A 27,060-nucleotide genomic window follows, 5' to 3' on the forward strand; every position below is an offset into this window, starting at 1 on the left:
TTACAACACAAAAATGTCTCTCTTTGAAGATCATGCTAGCAAAATTAAACTGCTATTTTGTGATGGAAACATAGAACCACACGTATTTCCAATAAAGCCTGCTCTTATCAAGCCATCTATGATTCTGTTCCACTTAGTCAATAAGCAAATCAGAGATGGCATAGAGCCGTGATGGCGAACCTATGGCACGCGTGCCGGAAGTGGCACGCAGAGCCATTTCTCCTGGCACGCGGAGCCATCTCCAATTCCTCTTCCGGGTTCGGGCGCAGCAGCCAGCTGGTCTTGACACGCATTGGCGTGCCAGAAAGCAGAAGTGGAGCCGCCCAGTGCGCATGCGCACGCTAGGAAAATGATCTTTTTGTTTCCAGGGTGCACATGCGTGTCGGCCATTTGGTGATCTGGTTCCTGGCATGCATGCACACAAAAAACCAGCAACAGGAAGAGCAACGGCCGCGCGTGCCCAAAGACACAGAGCGGGGTTCCTGGCCATCGCTTCTTAGTAGAGCTATGGTCGGGGCTTCCCTCCCTCCCCCGCGTGAGTGGGCTTCTTGCATAGAAGCAACCGGGAAGCCACCGGCTGGAAGCAGCAGCACAACAGTCACCGTTACCAGGGGCGAAGGGGTGGCGGTGGCGAGAACGGGCGACCGCCGCCCCTTTGTCTCTTCCCCAACAGCGGCTGTTGCGCTTCCGCTTCCAGGCGGGATGCTGGCGTAGGAGCTGCTGGCGGGGAGGCGAGCTACCTGCATAAAGACGCCGCCGAGGGTCTGGCAGAATATATCCCGGCTGGAAGCGGCAGCGCTCCAGACCGTGGATCCTCATCAGAGCTGCAGGCTGGAGCTCTGAAGAAGTCTGCTCAGGCGGGGGGGGGACGCCTGGGACTGCCCGTCCTTGCCATCGCTACTCCTTTGCTGTTGCGCTGCTTCTTCCAGCCGGGATATATTCTGCCAGACCCTCGGTGGTGTCTTTATGCGGGTAGCTCTCCTCTCTGCCAGCATCCCGGCTGGAAGCAGAAGTGCAACAGCCGCTGTTGGGGAGAGGATGAAGGGGCGGTGGTCGCCCGTTCTCTCCACCGCCACCCCTTCGCCCCTGGTAACAGCAGCTGTTGCGCTGCTGCTTCTAGCCGGGACGCTGGATGAGCTGCTGGCAGGGAGGCGAGATACCCGCATAAAGACGCCGCCAAGGATCTGGCAGAATATATCCCGGCTGGAAGTAGCAGCGCTCTGGACTGTAGATCTTCATTAGAGCCGTGCAGCAGCCCGCTTGTGTGGGGAGGGAGGGAAACCCTTGCCCATCCTTGCCTCCGTCGCCCCCTCACCCCCAGCGGCTGTCACAGTGCTGCTTCTGGCTGGGATGCTGGAGCAGCCAGAAGAAGGAGAAGCTGCCGTGGGGGAGGTGGGCGGGGCAGACACCGATTGCAAATGCTTCTCCCCCAGAGCAGTCCGAGAGACAGCAAAGAGCCTTGGGAGGGTGGGGGAGGCTGTTTTCACCCTCCCCAAGCTCCTTGAAAGCTTCTCGAGCCTGGGGAGGGTGAAAAACGGGTCTATCGCTTGCCAAAAGGGAGGGGTCACACGCATGCGCAGGGCGTGTTTGCGCGCATGCGCAACGGTGGGGTGTCGCGCGCATAGCATTATGGGTATGGCACGCCTGCCTACGACCCCCCTGCGCTCCCCCCGCTTTTGGCACGGGAGCCCAAAAAGGTTCGCCATCGCTGCTCTATGCCAGTGGTGGCTAACCTTTTTGTTGTCACGTGCCAAAAGCGTGTGCGTGCGACAGTGCACATGCATGCCTGCACCCATAATGCAATGCGTGCATACATGCACAAACCCCCACATGCGCCCAGCCCCCTGCACATGCGTGCACAATCCCCATATATGCATGCCCCCCTGTGCCTCATTTTGGACCTGGAAGGCCTTCTGCACCAACCTGGAAGCCAAAACAGGGCACGGGGGCATTGTGCGAGCCCCCAATACGAGCACCCTACACACATAACCCCGCCCCCTGCGCATGTGCAAAGACCAGCTGGCAAATGATGCAGTGTACATCATTTTTGTACATGTGTGCCAATACATGTACAACAAGAGTGCTATGTCATGCCCATCACCACTGCAGTTTGACACCTCTGCTCTTTATGGATTCACCCAAAGTTGAATCCAAGTTTTACAGTGGCCACAGATAATTGACTTTTCTAATCTGGTAGGGATATTAAAGCTTCAAGATCTATTGGGCTTTGCCCATGGAGCCTGAAAAGTCAGAGACAGACTTTAGCAATGTTACATTTTCATTGTTAAATATATCTTTATCATCATTTACCTGTTGCTGGTTTTCTCTCTGAGAATGTAGGCGAGCTTGAATGCATTCCCTTGTTTCCTGAAAGGCCTGTCTTTGAGACACCTCAGCTGGATAGTGCGTACATACCCCTACAATGTTTGTGCAGATGAAGATGAGGATGTTGGACACCAGCTGCGAAGGACATATGGGTAGGAGAGAAAGACAAAAGAGGTTATTTTCATAAACATACATATAAGAATAAATTGACATATAATATCTATATCTCTTTGCCCTGAGAGCATAAAGGAAGATATACGGTATATACCATTTTAATAGCATCTATATAAGCTCTTCCTGAAAACCACTGACTTCCCTGAATCAAGTAGCAATTAAAGCGAATGTATTGGCGTCCAAGTGCAAAGGTCTGTGAGTTCAATTCCTAATACGAACCCTGTAGAACAGCATCTGGCTACTCATGTAAGAATTGTCAGTTTAATCTCTTCTTTTGATAATTGTTGATCTTATTGCACACTACTTATAATTTATAAATAATTACCTACTGCCAATCAACCAACCAACCAACTTTTGGTGTTATATCTTTTTCTGAATCCTTATAAACCAGTTGATTTTTTTTTCAAATCAGCAATATGGTAATTATGAGTATCCCAGAATGTAAATGGAACAATGGTTAAATATTTTTATCTATTTTTCCTGGATGAAATCTAAATTCCTCATCTACAGGGAATCTGGCAAATCCTTTATTATGATACATTATTGCTTAATCAGACATTAAGGTCTTGCAAGTGAATTGTTCCAGTAAAATATAGGGCTAAATGGATGCCCTCTTAGGATATGCCTTCAAAATCACTTTACAGAGTCTTATGCCCTAGAGATAATGCCTTTGTTGACACACTATTTTAAACCAATGTTTCTTTGTTGATCCTTAGAAATATATTGAATGCAGTATTGTAAATGTACAGTGTATGCTTATAATGCATTTCTAAATACTATTGCTGCACTGGTGTTTTCTGGAAATACTTCAATCTTGGCCCATCTATCAAACATACATTTGACCCAGAGGTGGGTTCCTACTGGTTCGGATGAGTAAGTAGTAACTCGGTCTGCCACACCCCCGAACAGGTTCTATCGGCGGCACCATCTTGATTTTTGATTCTGTGCATGGGCAGAACAATCTTCATTGCAAAAATGTTTTTTTTTTGTCCTTTTCTAATGTGTGCACGCACAGACTTTTTTTAGGTGCAAATGTGGATGTGCGCCCGAGTGAAGCGAGCGTGTGTAAAACATTTTGCACGCCGAACTAGCAGTAATGCCAGCAGCAACCCACCCCTGATTTGATCCCTAATGTGTCTAAGACTGTACACCTATTTCTACTTGTGGAAGTAAACAAACTAAGTTTTTGGTAAATGACTCCAACCTGCATCACTTATAAACATCTCTATATATGGCACCAAAGTTATAAATGGATAACATCTTTCTTCTTGCATATGCCTTACATTTCATGATAGGGTTCAACCTTTGAGAAGAGCTTCTAAATGTAATTTCAAATAAATAAACACAAAGTTGTGTTACTGTGAGCCAGCTACTCAACACATTAAAACTGGCCACAAATTGACCTTTGTGTATGTAAAATCAGTCACTGTGGTTTTAAATCATAATTTAAGATTCTGTATGCAACGTGAACCTGAACAAATATGAATTGTTTTAGTAAACCATAACTAAAGTATGGCTTCAGGTAGCCAGTTAACTCAGCCTACTGAAATATTAAAACAACATGAACAGATTTTAGCAAAGCTATAAGTAAATTAATAAACTGTCTATTTGATATTCTGTCTGCTTAAATATTTTAATGTAATCTAATTAACTACCTGAGGATGTTAAAATGGGACCAATAAATTTAAAACATTTTTGCATATTTATTATATTATGTATTGCTACAATCAATTTTCTGAGGAAACATTATTTAAAGTTATGGCAATCATTTAGCAGGTTGTAATAGTTACACATCAAGACCATATATTGTTTTTATCTTCTGCAAATGATAAAAAAGACAGAGATATTGTTGTTAATGCAATATAGTTTTTTTTTTAAATGTTTAAAACTTAAATGCTCAAATTTGAAACTTTCCTGGTGTGGTAGAATTGTTGGGATTATTCTTTAAATTGTTTCTTTTAGATAATAGGTTTAGGTTTATTTGGATTTATATGCCGCCCTTCTCCAAAAGGACTCAGGGCGGCGTACAACATTAAAAACACACATCACAAAAGTTAAAAAAAAAATTAAACCCATTTCCAAAAAGACCAAACCGATTTTTTTTTAAAAGAAACAATACATTTAAAATAAATTAAAATTAACATTAACATTAACAGGCCAGGCCGGCTTGCTGGAAAAGCCAACTTTTTAGGGCGGGTCAGAAGGACCGGAGGTCAGGGATTATGCGGAGCTCCGGGGGCAGCTCATTCCAGAGGGAAGGCGCTCCCACAGAGAAGGCTCTCCCCCTGGGGGTCACCAGCCGACACTGCTTGGCCGACGGCACCCTGAAGAGGCCAACTCTGTGGGATCGTACTGGACGGTGGGAGGCTACTGGTGGCAGTAGGTGGTCTTGCAGGTACCCTGGGCCTAAGCCATGGAGCGCTTTAAAGGTCATAATTAATACCTTGAATCGCACCCGAAAAACAACCGGCAACCAGTGCAGGCCGTCTAAACGGGGTGTGACATGGGAGCACCTAGGTACCCCCATGACAACCCGCGCGGCCGCATTCTGGACCAGCTGAAGCCTCCGGGTGCTCTTCAAGGGCAGCCCCATGTAGAGAGCATTGCAGACTATAATAACAGACTATCTAATGTAAAACTGCATTTGATATTGTATATTTTTTAACAATTGTGTACACTGCCCATGGAAATATGCTATCAAGGCAGTTTAGAAATGTAATTAATAAACAACCTCTTACAAAATTAATAGCTGTTATTTATAGCTGCTGTAAATGCTTAAGTTTTATTTAGGCCATGAACAAACCATTGTACTTGGAATCTGTCCGCAAATCCCTGCTCATTTATCTGGGTGTAATCTTGCTAACCTCAAAATTGCTTACTCTATGTATAAGTAACATTGTTCTGTAAGTAAAATTTCAGTTTAATCAAGGCTGACGCCTCCTGGGTTTACAATCATTTCAATGTTGTTCTCTTGGCAACAATACTAAAATGGCTCGCAATTGTTTCTTTTGGGATGCTTTGTTGATTTTCCAGTCTCTTCCAAGTACCAAGATTTTTGGTGGTCTCCCGCCAAATATTAATTAACACCAGGGCTAAATGTTGACACTTGGCTGAGGGAAGCTTCAAGTACCTTTCTTAGATAGCAACTTTTGAGCCCATTTGTGTTCCACAAAAGTCTCTCTAGATCAGTAGTTCCCAATGTCCCACAGGTTCCCAACGTCCCATGCCCCACAGAGAGGAAATCTGACTTCTAATGGGGGCAATTTGGAACCTTGTTTAAACCAAGTTAATGGTCTTTTAGGCTTCCTCCATATGAGTAGGAGTTCACTTGTTGAATAGTAAGAATTATATCTCACGGGGGCGGGGGGGATCAGGATTTTAGAGATGTTTAGGTGGGGCATGGCCAAAAAAAGGTTGGGAACCACTGCTCTAGATCTTTGGGAGTCTTTCCAAATAGATGGGAGGGAGTGGGCTGTTGGGAGAGGAAGAATATTTCTCAATATTGGATCTTATGGATCCCAACTATTAAATACACCCAACTATTATGACCACATTTGAACCCAAAATTTATGTTCTTAAGTGAGACATCTGTTAAGTGAGTTTTGCTCCATTTTGCAAACTTTCTAGCCACATTTGTTAAGTGAATCACTGCAGTTGTTCAGTTAATTACACTATTGTTATGTGAATCTGGTTTCCCCATTTGCTTTTCAGATCATCTCAAAAGCTGTTCACAAGACCCCAGGACATTGCAACTGTCGTAAATATGAATCAGTTGCCAAGCATCTAAATTTTGATAACATGAACATGGGGATGGTGCAACAATGTTATCGCGCCCTAAAAAGTTGGCTTTTCCAGCAAGCCGGCCTGGCCTGTTAATGTTAATGTTAATTTTAATTTATTTTAAATGTACTGTTTCTTTTTTTTAAAAAAATATCGGTTTGGTCTTTTTGGAATTGGGTTTAATCTTTTTTTAACTTTTGTGATGTGTGTCTTTAATGTTGTACGCTGCCCTGAGTCCTTTGGAGAAGGGCGGCATATAAATCCAAATAAACCTTAAACCTTAAACCTTAAATGTATGAAAGTATGAAAATGGTTATGTCACTTTTTTCAATGTCGTTGTAACTTTGAATGGTCACTAAACAAACTGTTGTAAGTCGAGGACTACCTGTACTTATTAAATATATGGACATTCCAAGAAATTGTGAATAATGTTTTGCTTTAAAGATCTGCAGCAGGCAGTGGCATTATATGGTCGTAGTTAAAGTTAAATGAGGTAGAATGCTCTTTGAACTCTGTTAATGAGGAATAAGCCTTTGAAAACCAGGAAGCAAAGTCTGAAATGTACAAGATGACAGAACAAATTACTGACTGCATTGCCTCCTTCTGAGATGATTAATAGCAAATGGTGCGCTACTGTCTTTCAGCATACATGATCAGGGCTTTTTTTAAGCTGACAAAAAACGTTATAGTATGGTTCACCCTAAATCTAAATTAAACCGCTTGCTCTTTTTTCACTTGTAGTTTTTCCAGATGATGGGTTTATTCTCTGGAGTCCATGCATTGAAGGAATCAGGGAGTAATTCCATAATGTGCGAGAGTGCTGGCAAACCATCTCATCAACTCAGCAGTCAATTACAGTGAATTCTTCCCGGCTTTAGAGCATCACTGAAAAACCACCCATCCAGGCCTCCAGAGCTTTTTATGCACCAATGAGAGCAGCAATTATACCAATTACCCTGTTGCAAATCTCCATAAAGCCAAGGTGATGAGCTATCCCAAAATAAATAGGAGTCCTGGTTGAAACTGTATTTCATGCATGGCTTACCTAATATGAGACAAGAATTAAACTTTTAAAATGAGATTTTGCGCCCTATTCCTACCTTGAAAGCAAGCACAACTCATAACGAGAAGGGGGTAGAATTCAATTAAGACACTAAAAATGAGTTTCAAATTGATTTCTAAGTCATGGCTAACATTACTATGACTGAACATGTTCCAGACTACCTGACTATAATACAGAAACTGCTTATGTAGAAAAAAACAGAATAAAAATTAATTTTAGAAACATATCTAAAAATCACCAAGGGCAGGGTCGTATTATTCATATCAAAACTATAATATTCCACATAAATTGTTACAAAATGGAACTCTGGCATTTTTCTACCTGTAATTCTCCATCTTCCAATTCTTCTGTTTATTTAGCTCTCCAAATGTCTCCATTTCCCTGATATAATACAACTCTGTCTTTGTTGCTCAACCTTCATGCTGGAACTACCTCCCAGAACAAATTGTAGAAAACATTTCTCCTTCTTTTTTCATATCACAGTTACATTTCTACTACACCTCTAGAACAATCCTCCAAAATAACCAGCACGTGACTATCAAACAACAGTAGAAAATATCATGAGGGAAGTTCTAAAGAGTATTTGGAGATGATTTACAACAATGTTTTTCAACCCTGACATCTTGAAGATGGGTGGACTTCAACTCCCAGAATTCCCCAGCCAGCACTGGCTAGAGAATTCTGGGAGTTGAAGTTCACCTGTCTTCAAGATGTCAAGGTTGAAAAACACTGATCTACAATATTGTGAACCATAGATTATTTCTAACATATTTATCAGTAGGATGCAAAATAAGAGTCTTTTCTCATTTCCATGACTTTTTAAAAATGTATTAGTTGAACACCGCATCATTATCATTGCAGCCCTTCTATCTATCTCTCTAATTATGCTAATTAAATTACATCCAAACACACATGCCTAGCTACAGTAATTCATTAAAAGTGAAAATGAAAAATATAAGCTTGTGTTATTCTCACTTCTTCTTTCATCAAGTAGAAAACGAGATCTTGAAAAGGAGAATTGTTTGACTTGTGGATCTGGAACCCAAAATTATTAATAAGTTTAAAATTTAGTCCCTTCAAGATGGTGAAGAAAAAATGCTTGATCGAAACTCTAGGTCTGAACACATAAAGCTGAAATCAATGGCGTCTACAGTGATGGCCACAAAAGTCAAGAGGGCAATTACCACAAAGGAAGCAAAGCTCTACTCTTTTATGTGCCTGCATTGTTGGCAACAGCAAACGAGCAGGGCTTTCATCACACCACATCGACCTCTGTATTGCAATATTTCCTCCAAAAGCCACTGACAGTAGGAAAGGGATCAAACAGGCCTGATCTGTAAAAGCAGTACTGTGCTGCTAGCTCTGCTGCTTTTGTAAGAGTATCATAATGTCACACATTTGTCCCCAAATTTTGTAGAGTGAAGGTGTGATAATTTTCAGAAAAGCAGTGGGACCCTGTGGATACCTTTGATGATTACTACTGTATGACTAATCTTTTCTCAGCAAAACAACTCTTTCCCTACTTTACCAATTATGTCTACAAGATATATCTACCGCAGAAGACATTTTTTCTACAGAAAGGCCTCAACACAGATGATCCCAATCAGCTAGAATTCTTTGCAGCCCTAGAAGAAGCAATTAAAATCTCAGGACCTCCCACAGAGATCCAAGAAAGCATAAGACAAACAATCATATCACAGACCAAAAGGAGACAAGAACAGGACCAATTCAGAGGGCAGAGCAGCCCTCAAAAATCTAAAGGACCAAACTATCATCATTCTACCAGCAGACAAAGGTCAAACCAAAATTATCATGGACATATTCAAAATATATACAAAAAGCCAAAAATTACTGGAAGACAAGGAAACTTACATCCTAGGGAATACTAATCCAATACAGAAACTAGACAACCCAATCAAGAGAATTCTCAGTGACCTTACCAAGAAAGGTCAAATCACCAACTGATTTCCGATTAGTCATTCCCCACCAATCCCTCACTCATTCCTCATCAGTCAGTTAGAGCTCAAGAAACTTCTTGGATGAGATTCGAAATGTTTTCAAAGAAAAAAACAAGAAAGTTCAGTTGCCTTTTGGAAAAAAAACATTTTGGGATAAAATTAATGTTACCTAGTTGGGTTATGTAATGTCTGCAAGAAAACCACCAAGCTTAGAGAGCACCAACAGTTCATTCCTGAGTTACAAATATTCTCTTCTATTGGTATAAAACATATTCCATTGTAATTGTGATATCACAGAATTTGGATATTTACAGATTAACTTAACCTATTTGTGAAATTTCATTACAATATATAATAGTTGCAATATAACTATGACCTTGTACACATATTTAGTAGGGAGAACTGTGGCTTTATTAATCAAGAATATTGGTCACAAATTGCCTTTGTTAATTTATAGTTTTACAATTAACTTCAAAAATTAGGCATAAATCTGCCATTGTTGTGTTTGGTGAGATAAACCTTGTTTAGGTGTCTTGGGCAAGAATGTTTCTGTCCTTCCCAAGTTACATATGGTTAGGAAGTTCCTACTTATGCTATGGGCAATTACTAAAAGTGTCAATCTTCTCAGGAAAACTGGGGAAGAGGAACACGCTTTCATTATTCCTGGTACTGTATTTTTAATTTATTATCAATTTGATTTACATTTCTCTATTATTATTGTTGTTTAGGTTTGCACAGAGTTGCTTGTGTATATTTTAGAAATAATTGTAGAATTTCAAATAGAAAGTGTTTGATATAAGCTACAATTTTTCAAGTTTTCTAATCTTGTTTAATTGCTGAAAGCGGTATATTGTCAGCATTAAAACATGCTGTATTAAAAAAAGAGTGGGGCTTATGGCACATTAATGTACCTTCTTCCAGACACTTAGTTGAAAAAAAGTATATCAAAATAAAATTACACTGTCCTGATGGTTGAGGCTTATTCTGCCATAGTGACAAGCCTAAAGACTTATTTGTTTTTTCAGTTTTAATGCAGGTTAAATTTCCTCCCATGCAATAATAACTAACACTTCTGTTCTGTCAATACAGGTAGTTCTCGACTTACAACAGCTCGTTTAGTGACTGAAGTTACAATGGCACTGAGAAAAAGTGACTTATGACCGTTTTTCACACTTATGACCATTGCAGCATTCCCATAGTCACGTGATCAAAATTCAGACACTTGGCAACTGACTCATATTTGGGGCAGTTACAGTGTCCCGGGGTCACATGATCAACTTTTGTGACCTTCTGACAAGCAAAGTCAATGGGGAAGGCAGATTTATTCAACAACTGTGTGACTAACTTAACTGCAGTGATTTACTTAACAACTGTGGCAAGAAAGGTTGTAAAATGGGGCAAAACTTACTTAACAAATGTTTCGCTTAGCAACTGAAATTTTGAGCTCAATCATAGTCGTAAGTCGAGGACTGCTTGTATCATAATCCATTTCCAGGTCAGGAGTTAAATTACCCCAAAAGTTAACCAAGAGCTATAATTACAGTTTAGCTTTAAACCTTTTACAGCTAGTAGAACCTTGATAGTTTCCTTCGGTCTCTGGATCCTCCTTCATTGGGGCCTTGTACTACATAGACTGATCCAACATTTGCTTCATGTATATACCTCTATGTTGACTTTTCTTCAGTGTTTTTGAGTCTCAAAGAACTTGTAATTCTTCAGTAGTCTGAAACAGCCTAATCTCATTGCTCGTGCTTACTTCCTTCTTTTCTGAATCCAACAACATTTCTTTCTGCCTGCTCTTTGTACATTTTAACTTTGTTTTTCCTTCTCATGATAGACACTGAAGGTGAGGGAGGGAAAACCCATTTTCTCCCAGATATTTCCCATCTTCAGACTATCAACTGCAAATATAGCCTGGAGATCATACCAATATTAACTTCCCTGTTCCCTCATACTAAGGCCTTATCTTAATTACATAGATTGCTTCTCCTTAAATCTTTTTAGAAGGAAAAATTTATATTGTAATTTCATGTTTTGAAGCACAGTAGCTGTTCTACGAAGCAGTACTTCCTTGTTTTCTTATGATTATTTTGATTTCACCCTGAATAAAGGCTGCACAAAGGGAAGCAAGAGATAGCACATCGGAGCTTTGTAATGTCATGAAGGATTCCAAGGAAAACAGATAATTTGGAGCTTGCAGGGGAGGGGCACAGCATTACCGGAGCCCCTGTCTGCATTGGCTTGACCCAGGTTAAATAGCACTCTCATCAATGGAAGTCGAATGGCTATCTTTGGGCCAGAAATTCTGCTCATCTCAGCTAACTTCATAGGGTTATTGTCTGAGGAACTACATTTGTCTTGAAGAAAAGGTGGGAGATAAATTGAACAAAGAAACAAGCCAACAAATATATTCCTTGAACCAAGCAGACAGCTAGACAGAAATGTTTTAATAACTGGACTCTGAAAATTATTCTTTTTTAAAAAAGAAATAAACTTCTGCCAACTTCCATACCAAAAACCAAACAAGAAGGCTACTGAAAATTCTTATTTGATGAATAGATTCACAAACACACACTGACATACACACACACACACAGACCCACACAGAGAGAGACACGCTCATTCATACATACATACATAACTGCACCTTTCAGAGGTAAGTTAATCTGAGAGTGATTGAGCAGCCTGACATCTAATACTAAGTAGATTTACACAATCTGTTAAACTTGGTGAACAGAAGGTTGTCTGGCGTATGGACTGTATATTGTTTGAAAATAAGCAATTGTTTCTGTGTGTTTGAATGAACCAGGTCGTTACATTAAATCAACATGTAGTTTATTGGTTTTGGCATTTCATGTCAACAGAACAATTATGGTTTGTTAATTCAAGTTTAGGGTTTAGTTCTCCTCAGACCTCGTCACAGGAACACACTGGTTCTCTGACTGATCTTTGTAGAGAACTGATTGTATTGTTTTAGCAGTGGATGACTCACTGAAGGAACATTTATATCTTGTTTAGTTTAGTGAGCATTTTTTCCACTTCAAAACTAGAACTATCTTTAGTGTTGTCTGTCACTTAAAATCTTGAAGGGGCTGGGTGGTAGCTTTGTACTGTAATTATTCAAAGGGAAGCATGGTTCAGCCACCACAAACAGTGACAGACCAGCTTGTGCCAATATGCTGCTCCCCTCTGTTGCATTTGTATTTGATTATTCAGACACCAGATGCCATTCAACAGGCAATTATGGGCAGAAATCATGGTAAAAGAGAGATGCTGTTATGATAACCTCTGATATTTCCTTGTCATGACATACCTAATAATGCAGGTCATCAATTGGATAAAACTGATTAAAGCAAGTATTACTTGATTTTTATAGTAGTAGACTATTTTCTGTATCTGAACCACAGGCAACTGTTTACTTCACTGTGGACTCTACTTCATTTGTTTCTACTTAAGGGAAACAAGCATGTTGAGAGAGGGAAGAATGGGGGGGGGGGATTTCCATCCAACACATGGAGGGGCCTCTTAATACTAATTCTGAGAACGGACTGAAATAAGTAGCCACTGTGAAGCTGTTCAAAACCTAGGGAAGAGAATGACTGTCTGCAATATGTAACGATAAATCAATATCCCCAAATCACAATCAATACCATAATGACTTATAATTGTTGGAATATACAGTATATGTCATTATTATTACAGGATACTTATTTTCTCTGCATGAAAACTTCTTCCACAGTATAAAATTGCACTTAAACTATGTCTTGTCATGCCTCAGGTGTTTAATAGCCAGTTCTCTTCAGGCTGTTCTGCTCTAGCTTTCCCAGTATGTTAATACACCCGTAACTCCCAGAGATGGCAAAATCCAAGATGGCTGGAATTTTTATTTTTATTTTTGGGGGAATTATACTTCCATATATATCTTAAGGGAATCCAGTTGAGCTTGGTTGTGCTCATCTTGTACAAGCACAAGTTGCACAACAAATTTATCTAGGAGTGAGAAATTTATTTCTTATCAGTAACAGGATTACTTGTGGCATAGCGAATGAAAATCTATGGCCCCATGAGTGAGAGCTTTTTGAAGCAGTATAGGGTTTCCTGCCTAAGCAGGGGGTTGGACTAGAAGACCTCCAAGGTCCTTTCCAACTCTGCTATTGTATTGTATTATTGTATTGTCTCATGATTCTCAGCCCTCTGGAAAGACTGCTCTCAATAAGGTGCTTTCGAACCAGTTCCTCACTGGACAATCTAAGATGCTTATACTTGGCTGCTCTGACTCTAAGCCAGTGGGTCTCAACCTTCCTAATGCCGTGACCCTTTAATACAGTTCCTCATGTTGTGGTAAAATTATAAAATTATTTTATAAAATTATTTTATGTTTCCGTATTTTTTTGAAAATATGTGTTTTCCGATGGTCTTAGGCGACCCCTGTGAAAGGGTCGTTCGACCCCCAAAGGGGTCCCAACCCACAGGTTGAGAACCACTGCTCTAAGCCCTATAAAACCCCAGGATTTACAGCCTAGGAGATAATATTAGAATATTTTTAAAAGTGCTCTTTGTGAAAGTTACCACACACAGTACAAAGCCCTTGCTAAGGAATCCCAAATGAACAGTGGAGAGGTCACCACTGCTCTTTGGAGATAATCATATAGCAGCAACAGTTCTAGTACAGACACTTAACCGAGACCGATAGGAAAACTGATTAAAATTAATCTATAAAGCCTATTTAAACACTTACAATCTGTAAGTTCTCAGCCGTGTTCCTTGATATTGCTAAAGTCATCGGCTGCTTATGATACAACCCAGCTAATTAGAAATACACATCAAAGCACTTTCCTTCTAGAGCTGGGGGTGCAGAGACTGTTCAAAATAATCATCTTGGATGATGTTGCTAACAAGGATTCATACAAATTGCTTTGCAAGAGTTAATGGTTTTACAAATTTCATGCCCTTGAGGATTTCCATTAGGGAGATGCTTGTTGCAATTATGAATTCCACAGGTTTTCTTTTCATACCACAAGGGCATAGAGGTCTAATGCCTAATACTACTTTTCTTGCTTCATATAGAAGCTCAGGATTTATTAGCTATAACCAGTATATCTGTAACTGAATGGAGAGGACTGATAGGAATGACCTATGGACTGGACCTTTTGCCTATGGACTGGACCTTTTGCAGATAAAAATCTGTGCTCACTTCAAAATCCAATGAACCTATGCTAGCCATCCTATAAACTAAAACATGGCCAAAGACATAATTGCCAATTTTTTAAAAGCAAATGATTGTGAGAAGAAAGAGCATGTCACAGCATGAAGGTCATTTATCAACAGAAGGCAACATTTCCAAAAAGAAAAAGAGAAATGTAGAAGTGGAATGAACTTGAAACAAAAAAGAGATACAGAAGTTGATTTTTGCCATTTTCCCCTACCTCTTAAAAGCAGCAGCTCCAGTTGAGATCATATGACCAGAAGGGAGGGAGCTTAAAAATAGCACATTAATTAATATTCTGAACCACTACCAATGACCTCTCCCATAGGAATGCATGAGCTAGCTCTCTCTCTCTCTCTCTTTCTCTCTCTGTCTCTGTCTCGGTCTCTGTCTCTGTCTCCAGCCCTGACCGGATCTTTTCAAACTCCACTTTTCTTTTCCAGTTTCCCCTTCACACACCAAATGTGGTAACATTCCATTCTGTTTTTGGAAACTCATCCTGTTGATGGAGAGTTGACAAGATTCTCAAGACCCTTTACGTAACTCTATTCCAATATTCCGTAGAGCTGGAAATGTTTTAAAAGGAGGATGGTCACTGTTCAAAAACATTTCTGCCTTCAGGAGGCCTTAGAACAAGGGCCACAAGCAACTCTCAGCCAAATTTCAAAAACTCTCTGCCATGTCATCAGTATGCACCAATGGAAAAGAATAATGCGTCTTTTCTAAGACCACCACTGGTTGAGAAGACAGCATGGGAGCAGTGAGGTGTTGGGAAAGATGTCTTCTGCCTAAGAATCACTGTCTTTAGATGTGTCCATAATCCACAATGATGCCAAAATGTTGAAGTGTGACTTGTGGCATCAACTAGTTTTGTCTTTTTGTATCTGTGATCTGATACTTTTTATCAATGTCCCCCTTGCCTGTCTCCTTGGATGCGCAGGAGTGTGGTACAACCTGGTTTCTCCCAAAGCCCAGTATCAGCTTAGTTACTTGCTCCCTTCTTTCAAAATCTATCAGACACCCCCCCCCCCCAAAACCCACACAGGAAGCAGATAATTTCCTTTTTCTTTCTTTCAAAATAATAGTATAATTCAGGGGTGAAATTCAGCAAAATTTTGAATAGTTCGGAGAACCGGCAAATACCACCTTTGGATGGCCCCAGAGTGGGGTGGGAATGAAAATTTTGCAATATCTTTCCCCCAGGAGTGGGGAGGGAATGGGGATTTTGCAGTATCCTTCCCCTGCCACGCCTACCAAGCCACGCCCACAGAACCGGTAGTAAAAAACATTGAATTTCACCACTGGTATAATTATATTATAGTATTGTATATTTTATTGTTGCTACTATTATTTTATTATAATAAAATAATAAAATTGACATCTTATTTCTGGGCTATCAAACAAGTCTTAGAAAAAAAAATTTTAAAGAAAGAAAATAACTGCCTTTCCCATTAAACTGTCCTCTTCCATCCCTTAACAAATAGTAGAAACTCATAGTTTTTCTTCTTCCTTTATTGCAATACTTTTTATTCTGGGTTTATGACTGTATAGAGTTTTGGTTTTGTACTCACCATTTTGATTCTCTTTATATGAAATTGGCAAGCATGTCTATAATTTGTGTAAGGAAATATTTAAAAATATTTAAAGTAGTTTAGCTATTTCTTACTCCTAAAATTGAAGAATCCTGGTTTTGGTTGGTTGGATATATATATATATATATATATATATATATATATATATATATATCCAACCAACCAAAACCAGGATTCTTCAATTTTAGGAGTAAGAAATAGCTAAACTACTTTAAATATTTTTAAATATTTCCTTACACAAATTATAGACATGCTTGCCAATTTCATATAAAGAGAATCAAAATGGTGAGTACAAAACCAAAACTCTATACAGTCATAATATGTTGGTACTATAAGGCCCTAGATGAAGTACCCACATTCACATATTGTTATCCCAGATTTAAAAAATGATTAGCCATTACGACTTTTTGCTAAGTTTCAGATTCCTAGAGACAGAAAAATAGTTGACAACAATGAGACGTTTTTCATTATCAATACTATTCTCATTTCTTTTTTAATCCTTTTGCAAATTTGCTAATAGCAGAATTTCTAATTATACCAAAAATCTTTCAATCTGAAACTTTTCCTTGGTTGTCAAGAGCGCCAATTAAAAGCTCAAATATGCAAATACCTGCAATTAATAATGTAAAATGCAGCCTCAAGCTCTCTTTTGTCTTAAATCCATTTTCCAAAATGCCCATTTATACACTCAATCTACCCAAAAAGTCTCCACTCATTGTGTGAGAGAATCTCAATGCTCTTGCCTATTTAGTAATATATGAGGGTCACTTCAAGAGAGCCTTTTCATTTTCTTGCTGATGTCTTAATCAGTTTAATAGAAAAATGTACTCCCACTCCCATTTGCTTTTCAAGGGAAAAGTACACTGAAATAGTCAAAGCAGATGGATGAGGCATCTTACTTCAATTGTTCTCCAAAAAGCCAGTATCTGAAGGCTGCTATCCATGAAATTAAAAAACAAAATATATGCTAGTAACAAATAAGAGCTGAAGTAGAGTTAGGGCAGCTGAACTGATAGCAGGGGTGGGTTCCTGCCAGTTCTAACCTCTTCTATAGAAGAGGTTCCACAAATCTACAGTGCTGTTTAGAACCGGTTCCAGCTCCTTCCCCCTGCCCGTCTGCACATCATCAAGATGAAGAGAGAGAGGAGGAATTCTGGGAACCGAAGTCCACAAGTCTTAAAGCTGTCATGTTTGGACACACCTGGAGTTTTTTTTTTCTAAAGGGTTAGGGGTGCAAGGGTCTTGTAACGACAGCTTTAAGGCTTGCGTGCTTCAAATGTCAGAGTTTCTGAGCCAACATTTTGATTGCTAAGCAAGAGCGTTGTTAAGTGAGTTTCACCACATTTTACAAGTTGGCCACGCCCACCCAGTCACATGACTGCCAAGCAACTCCCACCCGGTCACATGGCCAGCAAGCCACTCCCACAAAGCAGGCCACACCTACAGAAGAGGTTCTAAAAATTTTTGAAACCCACCACTGACTGATAGATAGGAAGAAACAAATTATTATTATTATTATTATTATTATTATTATTATTATTATTATTATTATTATTATTATTATTATTATTATTATTATTATTATTATTATTATTATTGTTATACGATTGTATCACAGTTGATTCGCCGGATTTGGCATTGATTACTAGTCGGGCACCACCCAGGGGCCTAGGACGTCGTAACGTATTTTCGTAATATACGTGCAGATCCAAGCAGTGCAGCTTTTTGCATTTGACTGATGGTGATTTTGTCAAGTTTTAACTGTTTTAAATGTAATTCCAGTGCTTTTGGAATAGCACCCAGTGTGCCGATTACCACTGGAATTACCACTGCTGGTTTGTGCCATAATCGTTGGATTTCAATTTTTAAGTCCTGGTATTTCGAGACTTTTTCATGTTCCTTCTCCTCAACCCTGCTATCACCTGGTATTGCGATGTCTATGATTGTAACCTTCTTTTTCTCAACCAGTGTGATGTCTGGTGTGTTATGCGCTAGTATTTTGTCTGTTTGTATACGAAAATCCCACAGGATCTTGACCATCTGATTTTCGCTGACTTTTTCAGGCTTATGTTCCCACCAGTTTGTTGTTGTTTTAATATTATAATTTTTGCACAAATTCCAGTGGATCATTTGTGCTACTGAATTGTGCCGCAATTTATAATCAGTCTGCGCGATTTTTTTACAGCAGCTGAGTATGTGGTCAACAGTTTCATCAACTTCTTTGCAGAGTCTGCATTTGGCATCATCAGAGGATTTTTCGATTTTGGCCTTAATGGCATTTGTTCGGATAGCTTGTTCTTGCGCAGCCAGGATTAGTGACTCTGTTTCTTTCTTTAATGTACCTGTTGTTAACCATAACCAAGTTTTTTCACTGTCCACTTTATCTTTTATTTTTTCCAGAAATTGACCATGTAATGCTTTGTTCTGCCAACTCTCCATTCTTGATTTTATCACATCTTTTCTGTATTCTTGTTTCGTCTGTTGGGCCTTCAGTAGATTTTTGTTCTTTACTTCGATTAATAGATGTTCTTGACTTTCTTTTAAATAATCAGCAAGTGCATGTTTTTCTTCTTCAACTATTTGCTTCACTTGTAATAATCCTCTGCCACCTGATTTTCGGGGCAGGTATAGTCTATCAGTGTCACCACGTGGATGTAAACTGTAGTGCATTGTCATTAGTTTCCTGGTTTTTCGGTCCAAAATGTCCAAATCAGCTTGTGTCCAGTTAACTATACCAGCTGTGTATCTTATAACTGGTATTGCCCAGGTATTTATGGCCTTGATTGTATTTCCACCATTTAATTTAGATTTCAAAATTTTCCTAACTCTGTTAGTGTACTCTCTCCTGACAATATTTTTTACTTGTCCATGTTTGATGTTATCCAACTGCAAAATGCCTAAGTATTTGTAGGCTTCATTTTCGTTGCATTTAATTAGTTGGCCATTGGGCATTTCAATTCCCTCACATGTAGTGATTTTGCCCCTTTTTATGGATACAGTGGCACATTTTTCCATGCCAAACTGCATTGAAATATCGGTGCTGAATACTCGGACTGTGTTTGTCAGTGATTGGATTTCTATTTCTGACTTTCCATAGAGTTTCAAATCATCCATATATAATAAATGTGAAATTTTTTCAGCTTCTTTGGCTGTTTGATAGCCTAATTTCATTTTTTTTAAGATTACTGATAGTGGGATCATCGCGATGATGAAGAGAAGAGGTGGAAGTGAATCACCCTGGAAAATTCCTCGCTTGATATTAACCATTCCATAGTTCTCATTCCCTACTGCCAACTCAGTTCTCCATTGTTTCATCGCCTTTTCAGTGAAGGATGTAATATTTTTACTAATGCCAGTTGTTTCTAAGCATTTTATGATCCAACTATGTGGCAATGAGTTGAATGCTTTTTTATAATCAATCCAGACCATATTCAAGTTCGTTTTTCTTTTCTTACAATTTTCTAATATCATTTTATCAATTAGGAGCTGATCTTTTGTGCCCCTACTCCTTCTTTTGTTGCCTTTTTGCTCTACTGGCAAGATGTTGTTTGTTTCCAAATAATCCATAATGTTATCTGCAATAATGCCTGTGAGTAATTTAAAGGTTGTTGGCAAGCATGTTATTGGTCTGTAGTTTTCAGGTATTGTTCCTTTAGTTGCATCTTTCTGAATCAAGTATGTTTTTCCAGTTGTCAACCATTCATCAATTTGACCATTTTGTAAAATTTCATTCAGTTGCCTGGCCAACATTGCATGTAAACTGGTCAGATATTTGAGCCAGAAACCATGTAATTGGTCATTTCCAGGTGATGTCCAATTCTTTACTTTTTTTACTCGATTTTTGACCATCTCAGTTGTTATTTCTAATACTTGCATTTGTTTGTTACCAATGCTTTCCTCAAAGTCATGTATCCACTTTGCTTCCTTATTGTAGTCCTTTGCATTTCCCCACAATTCTTTCCAGAATTCAGCTGTGGCCTGCTTTTCTGGTTTTTCACTTTTGGTGCCACCATTCACATTAAGACTTTGATAAAAACGTCGTTGGTCTGATCGAAATTGTTGATTTTGTTTATACTGGATGATTCGTGCCTCATATCTTTCAATTTTTCTAGCTGTTGCTGTTATCTGCTGTTTTACAATCTCTACAGCTTCATTGATGTTTCTTGTATCCAATCTGTATCTTCTGATTAGCTGATCTATGATTTTTCTGTTTTTAAGCCGTTGCTCATGCATGTTCTTTAAGTTGCTAGCATCTGCCCTTAATTTTTTGACTTTTTGTTCTAATCGGATTTTCCACTTTGGCTTTGATGCTTTTTCCATTGTGTGATTAGGTACTTTGATTTTAATGCCTAGTTCATTAGTGACTATTACAGCTGCACTGTACATTAACTGATTTGTTTCCAAGATGGATCCCGATTCAATTGTTGAAAGCACTGCATTAACCATTTTCATGATAGGACCCAAAATTTTCTTAGGGACAGTTTTTAATGATGGTAAACGTTGCCTTTCCTCCCTAGCCAGAAAATGCTCCATGATCTTGTCCTTCAGTTCATTTTGTTTTTGAGTTGGTTCATCAGTTGGTTCAATGGTAACTAGTTCTGGTGGTAGTGTTTTTATTTCCTCTCCGGCTGCTTCCTCTGAGAGTTCTCCTATGATTTCTTTAGTTGTGTCATGAGTATCACTTATTTCCTCTTGTGATTTTGTTGTTGTTTTTTTGCAATTTGCCTGAATTTCCTCAAGTTCAACTTCGCTAAACACTTTATTCCGTATAATAAATCGCCTTTGATCTGCTAGTCGTTGTCCACTAACATTTGATGCTAGTCGTTGTCCACTAACATTTGAATTATTATTATTATTATTATTATTATTATTATTATTATTATTATTATTATTATTATTATTATTATTATTATTATTATTATTATTATACAAAGATGTACTTGCTAGCAGAAGGCTCAAGATAGCAGAGCAAATAAGGTTTTTTATATAAAGCAACAGCATTGCTTATGATCAATGTTGTCTCCTCTGAATGGCTGGGATTCTCCAGAATCTCCGACTGGGATGTGTCAAGACGTAAGCTCTTGTGCAGTACAAGTGTTCTACTAATCCAATGGTGGGCAACTATGGCCCTTTTATGACCTGTGGACTTCAACTCCCAGAATTCCTAAGTCAACACTATTAACTCAGGAATTCTGGAAGTTGAAGTCTATAGGTTGTAAAAGGGCCATTAGTACACACATGTACTAATGTTATGATTTCACTAAGCGCTCCACCAATCTCCTCCTTTCATCATAGCAATATCTTAAAAAATGAGTCAAATAATTTAATTATTATTATTATTTGCATCAATTGGATCGAAACTAAATGAGATACTACAAATCTGCAATTGTTTTAATCTTTCTTTACAAATTTGCGAAAGGCAACTCTGGAGATCTAAAATCATATCCAGTCTGGAATATAGATTAGAGACTTCACTTCTCTTCTTACATCCCAGTCTAAACCACTTTTCACTATTGGTGATATTTGCTTATTAATACATATCCTTTAAAATCTATAACTTATAAAGATGTTTGATGTAACTGCTTTGAACACATTATTTTTGTCAATTTTCTTGGACATAAAATAACTGAATAATTTTACAACATCAATAAACTGAATAAAGCCCAGGCGAATTATGGACAATCCTGCCTAAATTCAAGTTCCTGTATTCTATGAAAAGCAGCAGAACTCTTCAGAAAAACATAGTCAAAAATCATCAGTAGCTGTAATGCGATATGGGAATGATCCTGGGAAGTAGAAGGAAGACCTCTGGCCTAGGTAGGCCAGATAAGAAGCAACTCAGTTTGCAGATGGAGAGAAAAGCATGAGAAGCATGTCAGAAGGGAGCCTTCCTAGTTTTCCAGAAACTAAAAAGAGAAGTGAGAAATATGTTCATCTTGCAAGATTCTGCTATTGTAACCTTACAATAAAATAGGATTACAGGATCCAATCTAGGTCGGTCAGTCTTCCGAATTTTCGGACTCATGCTGGAGCACATCCTCAAGAGAACTTCTCTCTAGCAGAGTGTATCTCCGTAGAATTAGTTCAACCACGTATGTATCTTGTCTGGACTCCATTTCATGACTGACAGTAGCCAACGAGCTGCTACTGTTCAAAAGGCAGTAATAACTGTCTTTACAGAGCTGGATTATCTATGACAGCTTTTAATAAAGTTGAAGAGGAAATGGCAGAGGCATAAATTGCCTGTGATTTATTTTGTGGGAGTGGGAGCAGGCAAGATTAGTAATTTGACCTCTTATACTGATGAAATGCTTTCCATCAATGGATGGGGCTTGATTTCTCCCTTTATACTCCCACATCTCGCCAGCTTCAAAATCTGTTATAGAGACTGTGGACTCTCTAGGTCACATCTGGGGTGGTAGAAGGGGAGAAGGAAGTTGTAAAAACTGAAGACATAGAATGCTGAATATTGTCCCTTATTAGCTAAAGAGATTTTCCAGAATATTTAAGAGTCAACAAAATGACCTTCAATTACTCCAACACATAAAATAAGATTGTTTTATATAGTTCTCCAAATATTTTTCACTACAATGATAATGCTCAACATTCAGTTTTTATTCAAGCTGGAGAAATTTGAAAAAAAAATTGACTGTACTCAGAATTTAAATATGAGAAATGTAGGGTCCATTGAGCCATAAACCTCTCTATTTAACCATTAGTCAAAATCATGATCTTCTCTTCCAACCTTAAGCATAGTTTGGTTGAGACAGTAATCAAGAAATTCAAACAGTAAAAACTGTTAGTAAGCTTAGAATTCCACAATGCAAAAATGTTCTATAATTTCTAAGAAGGCCTTTACTCCAGCAGAAACTTTTATTCATGAAAAGTAGGGAAGAATTTTTTTTCTGCTAATTTTCTTCCTCTGCCATTATCTACACTACCTTTTCTACTATAGAACTTCTACGTGTATGATGGAAATAATTTTTGCAACAGTCCACAGAGAGCTGAAATAGGTAGGAAGAATCCGTTAGACGTCCATCGACAGGAGTCTAAACTCCATCATTTTGTTCTTTAGAACACCAAAATTGAAATGAATGTTTGAAAGGTTGGCATTTGACAGGAGCTATTCATGCATATATGCCACTCTGAAATGAAATTTACCTGATGATTAATACATTAAAAGGTTAAGACTGCAATTTATGGATCCATCATAGCAGACGCCGTAAAGCAGAAGAGAACCCAGTATTTCCTTCTTTATCAGCATGTTACAGCATTTTAAATGGTGTTGCCGCAACATGAAAGCTCTTCAGAATCAAAGGGTATTCCGAATTGTTATGTTATGCTTAAACAGGCCACCAAATCTTTTAATAAGTAAGGAAGTGTGTTTCTTGCATGGTCATAAAGGAAATGATTAAATTTATTCTACAATCAGAGTGTCTTTCATCGCACAATACTTTCACAGATGTACCCAACCTCACTGCTTTTTCAGACTATCAGGCAAAGAAAGAAACATGCAGCAAGTTCTTAATTTACTCTTTTCTTTGAATTTTCAATATCACGGTTTTGGGACTACAGCTTTCAGAGCAGGGAGAAAAAGACGGGAGATAGATAGATGATAGAAAGAGAGAGGGGGGAGGGGGGAGGGAGATATGGTGGATGGACAGACAGAGTACTTGAGCAGGTTGAGCTAAAATGAAAAAAAAGTCAAATTAAGAAAATGTAGTGGAAGGAATTTCTTATAGAAGCTAAGATCTATACAAGGATTCTTCCTCAACTCAAATGGCATCTAGCCACTAGCTGCCCAGATACCTTGAAAGTGGCTGCTGCACATACAAATGGCATTTGCAGAACAAATGTTATTTGCGAACACTGGATAGTTGCGATTCCTATTTAAAATGTTAGGGATAACCTCTTACATCTTTTCACTAGAACAGGGGACCCCACATTCGTGGACCAGCACCAGTCCATGGCATGCCAGAAATCAGGCCATGCAAACAAACATAACCCATCTGCGGGATGCAGACAGCACACGAAACCACGCTCCCTCCAGTCCACAGAAAAAACTCTCTCCACAGAACCGGTCCCTGGTGCCTAAAAGATTGGGGGCCGCTATACTAGTATACAGTCCTGTCTCTCTCGCTTTCTCTCTCTGACTCTCTTTCCACAATTTACTAGAGATTTCATTCAGGAAACAGTCGTGATTGCTGTTAACTATAGCTGGTGAAAGTAATAGGTATACTGTAATCTAGTTCTCATTTATTTTCTCATAAGGTTCAGAACTGATAATATTTATGGTTTCATTTGAACCTATCATACAACATGATTACTTAGATTCATTCCATGTAAGTATTATACTACCTAACTATACCTACGGGAATAAGTATTTTTGAAAGTAGTATTTCTAGGGAAAATATGTGTGTTGAGAAAAGGAGGTCGAGAAAGACAGTAAATAAACAGTTCTGGGAGACGATTGGTGATTTCTTTTTAATTAATTAAATAGATATTTCTCCAGAAGCAAGCAGAATGATCGAAAGCAAACAAAAGTGATCAATTAATGAAACAAATAGTATAAAAGCAGAGTATGAACCAAATCATGGCAGGTATATAAGACATACCAAGAACAAGGATGTGGTTTATTCCCCTCCCCCCTTAGTGGTTCTGTGGACCTTCATCTCTAACAGCTGGTGCTCACCATATAGCTCAAGCCTGCTTTAATTTAGCAGCAAAGCTTCATAGCAAAGGAAATGAAATGTTAATCATGACATTGTGTGTTATTGAAATTGTGACAGAGTTGACTTTCTATGTATGAATACTAATAATATCACCAAAGAGATCTTAACCTAGATCCTTCTAGATTAAGACAAGGATGGACAAAATGGCATCTTCTGAGATCTTGTGGACTTCAGCTTCAAACAGTAATTCAACAGCAAGTTGTACTTCGTAGTCCCCAAAAAAGGAAGGCTGGAAAATGCCCACTGAAGCATCAAGTTATTTAGTCCAAATGTTGAGCAGGGGAATAAAATGCTGTAATACTCAGAGGTTTCCAAATGCAATCCATTCACAAGGCTAGAAACCTGTTCTGAGGTTAGTGAATTTTTGACCTATTATGGTAAGGTTATATAAATTTGAAAGTTTGGGAAGATTAAAATAAATGTTATGCTTGTAATGATTAGAAACTACAAATCTGATATTTCATTACCATTTCAAAAGATTGTAGAGAAGGGATGAATGAATTGGCTTTGTGTGGCTGGCTGCTTTTTTCAGCCATATATAAAAGAAGCTAACATTGCTATTAGCATCTGTTATCTTGGGTAACACTGGAAACTCTGAAGATCCAAAAATGGCAGGGCAAGACCAAAGGAATGCACTGCTGAAGATCCTTTTGATCTAAAAATATTCACCAGCAAATTGCATTTTTGGCTTGCATAATTGTTCTTGGAGTGACAGGCACTTTGCAATGGACACATTGTGTATTTTATTTGCTAATAGTTTTTCCTCTCTCAAAAACAAAAAAAGCATTTGCAAAATCCATTATTTATTTTCAAAATGAACACAGGGATATTCATGTGTCTTCCCAGAAAGCTAAACAAAATGTACGAAGGGTGTTCAATAAAAGATATTTTTTTTTTGTAGATTATCGTTGAACTGTGGGGTCCTTGGTGTTCTCTGCGCTTGGCTGCTTTCTTGAAGATGTTTCATTACCCAACTAGGTAACATCATCAGTAAACTACGCTCAGAGAGCCTCAACACCTCATAGGTGTTGTGGTCTATTTACCACACATACTTCTCACTTGTAAGTACACGGTTCAGATGTACTTGTAGTCCTCAACTTACAATCACAATTGAGCTCAAAATCTCTGTTATCTAGCAAGGCAGCTGTTACCTGAATTTTACCCCATTTTGCAACCTTTCTTGCCACAGTTGTTAAATGAATCCGTGCAGTTAAGTTAGCAACATGATTGTTAAGTGAATCTGGCTTCCCCCATAGACTTTGCCAAAAGGTTGCAAAAGGTGATCACACGACCCTGAGACACAGCAACCGTCATAATACAAGTGTCCAAATTCTGATCAGGTGATCATGGGGCTGCTGCAATGGTTGTGTGATAAACAGTTATAAATCACTCTTTTCAGTGCCATTGGCACTTCAAACGGTGAGTAAATGACTGGTTGTACATGTTTTCTTTTGGTAAACTTGTTGGTTATAAGGAGAGGCATGCACAGCAGGGGTGGTATTCACTTACCTTTCCTACCGGTTCGCAAATGTGAGCGTGCATGCATGCGCCCCCAACTGCACATGTGCTCAGCCTTCCGTGCATGCGCTTTGGCTTAAAAAGGGGCCTAAATGGGATGGCATAGAGGCAGGGCCGGTGGGCGGGGCCACCCGTGATTTCCACTACCAGTTCGGGCGAACCGGTCCAAACTGGCAGAATACCACCTCTGATGCACACGCTTTTACCCCAAATAAAGCAAGGACAGGGAAGATGCAGCAAATCTACATAATCTTTCCTGAACAAAGACCCTATATAACAGTTGTGGGTGTATTGTGGTCCTGACTTCCCAGCCTACAGCCAATGAGAAAAACTGTTAGTTTTCCTCTGTTACAGAACAAATTCTTGCTAGCAGTTTTCACTAGTTTTGATAAGCTTCCAGAAGATTGTAGTTTCTCCAGTCTTTGTGCTATTTACTGATGTGTCTGTGATACAATCCCTGAACAAGAGTCAGATGTAGTCCTCAGAAGTTTATCCAAGCCTGACATATAGTAATACCAAAGGGACAGCCTTTGAATCTCAACTCTATTGCACAACAGTTAAAAATACAGATAGTGTCAAAGAATCCTACTTTCTTAAAAGTAGATTTTGCAACTGTAGCCCAAAGCAGCACTAGAAAGAATAAAAAATATAAATAGAACAAAACATCATTATGTACAAAACCTACGAGTGGCGCAAAGAGCCATGGAAAGCT

The 27,060-nt window shown here is 38.9% G+C and overlaps 1 protein-coding gene across 1 annotated transcript in view; it reads right to left on the bottom strand.

Moving 5' to 3' along the window:
• ADCY5 (adenylate cyclase 5) overlaps window positions 1-27,060 on the bottom strand; it is a 248,953-nt gene that overhangs the window by 85,304 nt on the left and 136,589 nt on the right. The window contains exon 2 of the mRNA XM_081935252.1: window positions 2,311-2,460. Within this exon, the coding sequence (XP_081791378.1) occupies window positions 2,311-2,460 (150 nt within the window). The remainder of the gene's footprint in view (window positions 1-2,310; window positions 2,461-27,060) is intronic.

Source organism: Natrix helvetica, assembly GCF_964273705.1.
Source record: "Natrix helvetica genome assembly, chromosome: 1".
NCBI lineage: Eukaryota > Metazoa > Chordata > Lepidosauria > Squamata > Natricidae > Natrix > Natrix helvetica.